Source organism: Zea mays, chromosome 2, assembly GCF_902167145.1.
Source record: "Zea mays cultivar B73 chromosome 2, Zm-B73-REFERENCE-NAM-5.0, whole genome shotgun sequence".
Classification (NCBI taxonomy): domain Eukaryota; kingdom Viridiplantae; phylum Streptophyta; class Magnoliopsida; order Poales; family Poaceae; genus Zea; species Zea mays.
Genome location: NC_050097.1, coordinates 213,539,804 through 213,550,187, shown reverse-complemented (window position 1 = coordinate 213,550,187; position 10,384 = coordinate 213,539,804). Strand labels below are relative to the sequence as shown.

At 46.2% G+C, this 10,384-nt stretch overlaps 1 protein-coding gene across 1 annotated transcript; it reads left to right on the top strand.

The window, feature by feature from the left end:
* The first annotated feature begins 3,044 nt into the window (after positions 1 to 3,044).
* On the top strand, positions 3,045 to 4,288 carry LOC103647769 (ethylene-responsive transcription factor ERN1). Its single transcript, XM_008672283.2, has one exon. It carries the CDS (start codon positions 3,114 to 3,116, stop codon positions 4,047 to 4,049), a length of 936 nt encoding a protein of 311 aa, XP_008670505.1. The 5' UTR covers positions 3,045 to 3,113; the 3' UTR covers positions 4,050 to 4,288.
* Positions 4,289 to 10,384: the final 6,096 nt, after the last annotated feature.

Sequence of the window (10,384 nt, the reverse complement as noted above, 5' to 3'; positions counted from 1 at the left end):
TACGCTGTTTGAAGATGCAGAAGCTGTGCGTTTTCCTGTGTCCAGCGGCCAAGTGACAGCGAATGCTTCAGTTTTTTTTTTTTGATCGTGTCTGCATACGAGTTGCACAAAAAAAAGTTGCGGGTGGAATCGAAGATTCGCGACGGTTGGGGATTCCCAAACCGAAATTGTTATCCCAGCAATCTAATATATACCTCACATGTGCATATGTACGTCTGAAGTTTTTCTTTCTTTCTGTCATCTTATTTGACTGCGTATCTTATTTATTTTTTATAAATAATATTTATTTCATCATTAAAGATAAAATAATTATGACTTCTTTATTTAATTATTTATATCAAATAGAATAAAATAAATAATTATCTATGATATTTAAAAAGTTATAAGCGTAATCTATTTTAAGGATGAGGGATTATCAATTAAGGGTTGGTTTGGTTAGTGATGGATTGTGGAAGATTGAAGGGGATTAAATTTCTTTTTATTACAAAATTTTATAGGATGGGATTTAATGCCCATCAATCTCTCCCGGTCTAGTTTGGATACTCTAGTAATGAAAGAAATTGGAGTAGATTAATATGTATTGTAGAAGTTTTTGATCTTTTAGGGATTTAAACACTCTCCAATCCCTCCAAACCACCTCAAAACTAAAGTATGCAAACTAAGCCTTAATCTACTCTAAACTGAACAATCCTTAGCGTATCACGTGGAGGTGGAGCTTGTATACCGTCCTACACAAATCACAAAGCATGTACATTTGTCACAACAGAAGAATCAATCATAACAAATAGGAAATGTGCTTTTCAGGTAATTCTCGGCCTTTCGCTGCAAAAGGTTTTGAAACCGGCGAGTCGCTGAGCAAGAATTGGCCGCGAGAGGCTTTTTTTTACCTCCCAAAGTCCAAAACACGGCTGGGAATACGTCCATCTTTTCCAGCTCCACGGCGGCTCCGGGCTCCGCACCCGAAGACAAATCTGAAACCAACCCAAATGGCGATGCCAAGATGCCATCTTCTTGACCTTGCTGCAGCCCCAAAAAAGTGGTCTTTTGTCGTGTTAGCGCAAGTAGCCCACCAAGCTCGACAAAGAAATGCACCTTGACAGCGACGAACAGGGCATCTGCCGTGCTACGAAACAAGACCTCACAAGCCATAGCCTCTTGGAGTCATCTTGACTAGTATAAAAAACACTGTGGCCAGTGTGGGTGCCCTACCGTATTTGCTCAATCAGCAGGTTGGAGGGCATTAATTTATGGGGGGGTGGAATGACGCGCCACAATTTGACAAAGCTCGCCTTTTTGATAGGTGAGGTTGAAGGCGTCCGTGATGTGTGTCTGTCAGCCATGACGATGACCTTTTCCTCCTGTGATCGAATTGTGGGTGCAAAGACCTATATTTCATTAAAACTAGCAGTGCCGTCTCTTTAGGTTGGAGAAATCAAGAAAGCTTTTGCCGTCACGCTTGCTCCATCTTTAACCGGCTATACAATTGTTGCAAGTCTCACAAGCAAAGATTCTCCAGGCTCTACATTTGTCTCCTAGTATATTGTAAAAAAAAAACCAAAGCTTTAGGACTCTTACTTTTTGTTCCTCGAACTCCTTAAGTGCCTGTCCCCCAAAAGAGAAAACACGAACGAGTACTCAAGTGTTGATCTGAAGTTGGAAAAAGGCAGCTCACTATCACCTATTTGTGATAAGTTTTTCTTTGTGTATCCGAAGCTTATACTACCCAATTTGGCCACCAATACATGATTCAAAAAAGATCAATGACCCCATTCCCTACTTCAACAGGAAAAAAGGGGAACATTACAAAAAATCTCATGTCAACAAAAATTCACCGAATTCGAGTTTTTCTTGTAACTTTACCAGATGTCGAGACACTAACATTATCCATTTTTCAACAAAGTTTTTCTTATCCCAATGACACCCGAAACCGAGTCAGATCGTGTCAAAATAACACTTTCTTTGAAATGCGTTTGAAGTACGAAAGCTTACCTGTAAGCATTTAGTACTACGAAAAACAATTTGGGGGCGGCTGAATATGTATCAGTACAAAAGATGCTCTGAAAAAAAAATACTGAAGGGCTCCCAAATTAAAACTGAGCTAACGAAGGACAAACATACATCATCCAGTGACGGAGAAAGACTTGGTTGATAGCAGTATTCGTCAAGAAACACGATAAACAAAGTGCAAGTGGCGTGGTTGATGAAAAGCTGATGTTCAACCGTTTCTACTTTGTATCCTAATCGACATCGTCACTTGCTCTCCCTAATGCTGCCATGTGGCGGGCTATGGAGCAAACCAGACCTGGTCTCATGTTAGTGGCTTGACTAGAGAGGTAATCGTAGATTAGGGAAGAACTAGTCCAATCAGTGTCCTGGAATTTTTCAGTTAGGGCAATGCTTGCTGGTGTGCTTCCAAGCTTTACCTGGTGGTGTGCTGACTACTGACTTGGCATAGTAGTGAGGAGCATGTACTTGCTGACCTCTAGTGTACTTGTTTGCCTGCCGCCTGCAGGCATGAATTCTAAAGTTTAAATTGAAAAAGGAATTTCCATTGTATTGACTCAAAAGCAGAATGGTTATCTTTAGTATGGTTAAGTAGTGACCTCTCGTATTCAACATGGATAATTGTACTATAATGAGAATCCAAATGATGGGAAACACGAAAAGTCAAAATATTGGTGAGCGGTGATGCACTATATCTACAAATTTCTCAACTTTGCTGATTGTATTCAGCAAAAGCATAAATTACTTAACTTGGTTAATATGTAAAGAAAAAGGACAGGCTTAATAAGCAAAAACATAAATTACTGACAATGCATGATGGCGAAACCGAAAAACAAACTGAAAGGACAAAAGGATCCCAACAAGATGTCTTATCCCCAAACAGTCACTTCCATTTCCACGACATGATCATAGGCAGACCAGCATTTGACCAGCCCCTGACAGTAACCCTACAGGTTCCATTGCCAATGCCAAGTGACTGGATGCCCTGAAATCCACTATAAATCCTCCCTCCCCAGTGCTCAACTGCTCATCACCACCAGAACTACCAAGCGTCGACACCTGTCTTCCTCCTCCCCTCCAACCAGCAGCTCAAAGCCAACAAAGCTCACATGGAGCTCCACTTCCAGCCGCAGCCACCAGTGTTCCAGCTCGAGGGCTACACCAGCAGCAGCAGCTACTACTACTACTACCAGCAGGAGGCCGCGGCGCAGGCCAAGCCGTCCAAGCCACGGTGCCGGAAGAAGGGCAGCAACAACCACAGCAAGTTCGTCGGCGTCCGGCAGCGCCCGTCGGGCCGGTGGGTGGCGGAGATCAAGGATACCACGCAGAAGATCCGCATGTGGCTCGGCACCTTCGAGACCGCCGAGGCCGCGGCCAAGGCCTACGACGAGGCCGCCCGCCTCCTACGCGGCAGTGACGCCCGCACCAACTTCGCACCGCGCATCTCTCCCGACTGCCCGCTCGCCGTCCGCATCCGCGGGCTCCTCCACCACAAGAAGATCAAGAAGGCCAAGGCCTCCGCGGCGGCCGCCGCCGCCAAGCAGCAGGCGTCGAGCCCTCCTGCCCCCAGTCCCACCACAAGCAATAGCAATAGTCATAGTCATAGCACGAATAGTGCTTGTGGTGGTGGCTCCAGCAGCAGCAGCAGCTCCAGCTCCAGCAGCGTGGTCAGCTGCGACGATGCCATGGCCATTCAGCGCGGCGGCATCGGTGTACTGGGCGCCAGCGAGGTGTACCGGCCGGAGTTCGCCACCGCGGGCGCCGAGGAGTTTGATTCTTGGATGTTCGACTCGGCGTTCGCCCAGTTCCCGGCGCTGGACAGCTTCGTGGCCGTCGACAGCGTTGTCCCAGTTGCTGGTGCCACTGAGGAACCGATCGTCGCCGCGACGCGGGGCGCCGAGATGGCTGAGTTCGAGCGGATCAAGGTGGAGCGGCGCATCTCGGCGTCGCTGTACGCCATGAACGGCCTGCAAGAGTACTTCGACCGGGTGCTCGACGCCTCCGCCTGCGACTCGCTCTGGGATTTGTCTCCGCTTTGTCACTAGATTAGCTTCACCTGTTGTCCTGTTCTTTGCTCTGATCTTCCGACTCCTGGGTGGTGGCCTTGGCCATTGTCGGTGAAAGTAACAAGTGTCAGGTGTATCCGTGTATGTGCTTCTGCAGTACAAAGGGGCCGAACGTTAGATGATCATCATTGTTGTAGTTGTAGTCAGTCTATGCATTTTTGTGCAAGAATGCCTCAAATCTTGCCTTATGGCAAAGCAAATCGTTGCACATTTCGATGTTCTTCTTGGTGATGATTGTGATGGATACTGTGGGTGTAAGAAAAAATCTCGATGATGAGTAGATTCTAATCTACTGAGATATTCCTGTTGTGCACTATCACCTCCTCCGTGGCCATCTCTTCCTTGTTGAGGCAGAGGATCTCCACTTGGTGGAGGTGGAGGATCAATGGAGCTATCTTCTTTGACGTCGTCTTGAGTTTCCTGCAATGGTGGTGGGATAAAACTGTCGTTCGCCCCCGCCACCATTAGGGTTACAGCTCTTCCAGTCACTCACAAACACTACACGCTGGAGACCTATAGGATTAGGGGAGACCTATAGGATTAGGGTAAGGCTAAGGCTAATCACGGTGGCTTAAGTCACCGGTCCCTTAATCCCTTTTATATAACGTTTGTGTGATCAGGGGCGCAACCATGGTTGGGGTGGCCCTCTGATCAGGGGCATTGGTTTAGGATCGTGGTCAAGCATAAACTCGTCCCAGTTCTGTTAATTGGCTGTTGAGAACACCTCTAGCATTCTCCCATTTGTTCTCTATATTTCTTATACTTAACTTTTCTGGATTCCATCTTTTAACAAGTTTACACAGTGAGACCAATGCATGACGATAATCGATTAATTATCACCGCACTCATTGACTACAATATGCTCCCTAGAAACAAAAAATTACTAGGATGTATTATGTAGCCCTTGTGATTCAAGATCATAGGCTCTCCCTTAAAGTCATGTTGACTACGTGTCGTCTAAACATATTGGGTGGACGGCCTTTTGTGGGTAGATTCGCTAGTATCTATTGGTTCTAATATGCTCAATGAAAGCATCTAGGCCCCTGGTTGGTTTTAGTGATTAATAACAATATAATATTATATGTGACTAACGTGTGTTTTGCAGAGCAAATGGTAAGTTAGGTCGCATTACAGGAAGTTGTGCTACAACGGTGAAACAATCTCTGAGATAAGAACTTGAAGCGACGGCTAAAACGACGAATCAAAAGATGAAGATATTCATATTCCGAGTGTCGAAAGAGTTGCGGCCACTCGGTATAGAATTAGGTCTTCTATTTTATTTTAGCCGTACTATAAAGAGGGGTTGTAGATGAGTAGTTTGACCAAGAGATTTCTAGTGTAGTGTTTGAAGCATCCCAATCCTCTGGGACTCAAATGTGATACAATTACTAGTCCCAGGAGGCTAGTAAACACATTTATACATCAGATAGTTCCAGATCTGCTTAAACGAGATAGACCTATAAAGGTGACGATCAACTTTAAGAGTTGGTCCACAACTCGGGACATATCATCAGAGTGGGGCTGAAGCAGCCCGATATACGCAGCGAAGCAAATCAGCGGTCCAATTGAGAGCACCTAGAGGGGGGTGAATAGGTGATCCTGGAAAACTTAAAACTTAAGCCACAAAACTTGATTAAGTGTTAGCACAATAATCGCCAAGTGGCTAGAGAGGAGTCTCAACAAAACACAATAACCACAAAGATATCAATCACAGAGATGGCACGGTGGTTATCCCGTGGTTCGGCCAAGACCAACGCTTGCCTACTCCACGTTGTGGCGTCCCAACGGACGAGGGTTGCACTCAACCCCTCTCAAGCGGTCCAAAGACCCACTTGAATACCACGGTGTTTTTCTTTGCTTTTCTTAATCCCGTTTGCGAGGAATCTCCACAACTTGGAGCCTCTCGCCCTTACACTTGAAGTTCACAAAGAAGCACGGAGCAAGGGAGGGATTAGCAACTCTCACAAGACACAAAGATCACAGCAAATACGCACACACAAGACCCAGACTTGAGCTCAAGAGACTAGCACACTAGAACGGATCTCAAATCACTAGAATGTCAAACAAGTGTGCAGGAATGGAGTGTGAGTGATCAAGAGTGCTCTAGGAATGCTTGGTGTTACTCCTCCATGCGCCTAGGGGTCCCTTTTATAGCCCCAAGGCAGCTAGGAGCCGTTGAGAGCAATCTGGGAAGGCAATCCCTGCCTTCTGTCGCGTGGCGCACCGGACAGTCCGGTGCACACCGGACACTGTCCGGTGCCCGATTTCTTTCCTTAACTGGCGCAGCCGACCGTTGGCAGGCAGAGAGCCGTTGGCGCACCGGACATGTCCGGTGCACACCGGACAGTCCGGTGCCCCCTTCTAGCCGTTGGCTCGGCCACGTGTCCCGCGCAGATCGCGCGGCCGACCGTTGGCCCGGCTGACCGTTGGCTCACCGGACAGTCCGGTGCACACCGGACAGTCCGGTGAATTATAGCCGTACGTCGCCGGTGAATTCCTGAGAGCGGCCAGTTCGCTCGAGCCAGCCTGGCGCACCGGACAGTCCGGTGCTCCCAGACTGAGCAGAGTCTTGGCTACTCGAGCCAAGACAATTCCAATTCGATTTTTCCTGTTTCCAGCACTTAGACACAATACATTAGTCTCTAAAACAATGTACTAAGTCTGAGAAACATACCTTTATCCTTGATTTGTACTTTGTCCACCATTTTACACTTAGGCACTTGTGTTGGACACTAAATCACCAAAACACTTAGAAATGGCCCAAGGGCACATTTCCCTTTCAATCTCCCCCATTTTGGTGATTTATGCCAACACAACATAGAGCAAGTAGAACAAGTACAAAATCAATTCAAATAAGAACTCAAATTGTTTTCATTCAAATTTGACATATATGGATCACACTTTGCCACCACTTGGTTTGTTTTTGCAAATCAAACTCAAATTTCTATCTCTAAGTCAAACACACATGTTAAGACATAAAGAGAGTCATTCCAAGAGAAATTGATTCAAGATTTCAAAAACTCCCCTTTTTCCCATAATCAACATTTCTCCCCACAAGAAGCCAACTTTTGACAAGAGAGACAATAAAAGAGTTTTGACAAACCAAAAGCTCTATTCTACTATTTTCAAAATCTCTCAAGTGGTAGCTGATCCATTTATCGCTTTGGCCTTTATTTTCTCCCCCTTTGGCATCAAGCACCAAAACGGGATTAATCTTGGCCCAAGAACCTCATTGCCTCACCAAAAGCTTCAATAAGAATGCAAAGGCAATAAGATTACATGGGATGAACTTGGAATAAGTTACCCTCTCATCGGAGTGCAGTGGAAGTCTTTCATGGTCCAAGTCCACCTTTTCCCTTTCAATTCACCTTCGAGACTAAATCAAGCAGACTCACACACATGGTTAGTCTCAAAGGGTCAAGTTGTAACACACCTCCCCCTAAATATGTGCATCACATGCATAAGGACTTGTGAGGTCCGGGGAGTGCTTGTACAACTTGAGCACCACAATAAGCAACAAAATGCAGAATGAACATGATCAAGGGCATAAACACATGTATGCTATAATTCAATCCAAGTTCCGCGAATCTAAGACATTTAGCTCACTACGCAACCTGCAAAAGGTCTTCTCATCTAGAGGTTTGGTAAAGATATCGGCTAGCTGGTTCTCGGTGCTAACATGAAACACTTCGATATCTCCCTTTTGCTGGTGGTCTCTCAAAAAGTGATGCCGGATGTCTATGTGCTTTGTGCGGCTGTGCTCAACAGGATTTTCCACCATGCGGATAGCACTCTCATTATCACATAGGAGTGGGACTTTGCTCAGCTTGTAGCCAATGTCCCTGAGGGTTTGCCTCATCCAAAGTAGTTGCGCGCAACACTGTCCTGCGGCAACATACTCGGCCTCAGGGGTAGATTGGGCAACGGAGGTTTGTTTCTTAGAATTCCATGACACCAGGGACCTTCCTAAGAATTGGCACGTCCCTGATGTACTCTTCCTATCGACCTTACATCCAGCGTAGTCGGAATCTGAGTATCCAATTAAGTCAAAGTTAGACCCCTTAGGATACCAGATCCCGAAGCAAGGCGTAGCGACTAAATATCTAAGTATTCGCTTCACTGCCACTAAGTGACACTCCTTAGGATCAGATTGAAATCTAGCACACATGCATACGCTAAGCATAATATCCGGTCTACTAGCACATAAGTAAAGTAACGACCCTATCATTGACCGGTATGCTTTTTGATCAACGGACTTACCTCCTTTGTTGAGGTCAGTGTGTCCGTCGGTCCCCATCGGAGTCTTTACGGGCTTGGCGTCCTTCATCCCAAACCGCTTCAGCAAGTCTTGCGTGTACTTTGTTTGAGAGATGAAGGTGCCGTCCTTGAATTGCTTCACTTGAAACCCAAGGAAGTAGTTCAACTCGCCCATCATCGACATCTCGAATTTCTGCGTCATCACCCTGCTAAACTCTTCACAAGACTTTTTATTAGTAGAACCAAATATTATGTCGTCGACATAAATTTGGCACACAAAAAGATCACCGTCACAAGTCTTAGTGAAAAGAGTTGGATCGGCTTTCCCAACCTTGAAAGCATTAGCAATTAGAAAGTCTTTAAGGCATTCATACCATGCTCTTGGGGCTTGCTTAAGTCCATAGAGCGCCTTAGAGAGCTTACACACGTGGTCGGGATACCGTTCATCCTCGAAGCCAGGGGGTTGCTCTACGTACACCTCCTCCTTGATTGGCCCGTTGAGGAAAGCGCTCTTCACATCCATTTAGAACAACCTGAAAGAATGGTGAGCGGCATATGCTAGCAAAATACGAATGGATTCTAGCCTAGCCACAGGAGCAAAAGTCTCCTCAAAGTCCAAACCTGCGACTTGGGCATAACCTTTTGCCACAAGTCGAGCCTTGTTCCTCGTCACCACTCCGTGCTCGTCTTGTTTGTTGCGGAACACCCACTTGGTTCCCACAACATTTTGCTTAGGACGAGGCACCAGTGTCCAAACTTCATTCGTCTTGAAGTTGTTGAGCTCCTCTTGCATGGCCAACACCCAGTCCGGATCTAGCAAGGCCTCCTCTACCCTGAAAGGCTCAATAGAAGAGACAAAGGAGTAATGCTCACAAAAATTAACTAATCGAGATCGAGTAGTTACTCCCTTGCTAATATCACCCAGAATTTGGTCGACGGGATGATCCCTTTGAATCATCGCTCGAACTTGGGTTGGAGGTGCCGGTTGCGCTTCTTCCTCCATCACATGATCATCTTGTGCTCCCCCTTGATCACACACCTCCTGTTGATGAACCTATTCATCGTCTTGAGTTGGGGGATGCACCATGGTTGAGGAAGAAGGTTGATCTTGCTCCTTTTGTTCCTGTGGCCGCACCTCTCCAATCGCCATGGTGCGTATTGCGGCCGTTGGAACGTCTTCTTCATCTACATCATCAAAATCAACAACTTGCTCTCTTGGAGAGCCATTAGTCGCATCAAATACAACGTCGCTAGAGACTTCAACCAAACCGGATGATTTGTTGAAGACTCTATACGCCTTTGTATTTGAGTCATAACCTAACAAAAACCCTTCTACAGCTTTGTGAGCAAACTTAGAATTCCTAGCCTTCTTCACTAGAATGTAGCATTTACTCCCAAATACACGAAAGTACGACACATTGGGTTTGTTACCGGTTAGCAGCTCATACGACGTCTTCTTGAGGAGGCGATGAAGGTAGACCCTGTTGATGGCGTGGCAAGTCGTGTTCACGGCTTCCGACCAAAAGCACTCGGGGGTCTTGAACTCTCCAAGCATCGTCCTCGCCATATCGATGAGCGTCCTGTTCTTCCTCTCTACCACACCATTTTGTTGTGGTGTGTAGGGAGCGGAGAACTCGTGCTTAATCCCTTCCTCCTCAAGAAACTCCTCCACTTGAAGGTTCTTGAACTCGGACCCGTTGTCGCTCCTTATCTTCTTCACCTTGAGCTCAAACTCATTTTGAGCTCTCCTTAGGAAGCGCTTGAGGGTCCCTTGGGTTTCAGACTTATCCTGCAAAAAGAACACCCAAGTGAAGCGGGAAAAGTCATCAACAATAACTAGACCATACTTACTTCCTCCTATGCTTAGATAGGCGACGGGTCCGAAGAGGTCCATATGTAGCAGCTCCAGGGGTCTTGATGTGGTCATCACATTCTTGATGTGATGCGCTCCTCTCACTTGTTTACCTGCCTGACAAGCTGCACAAGATCTATCTTTTTCGAATTGCACGTTAGTCAAACCTATCACGTGTTCTGCCTTTAGAAGCTTGTGAAGGTTC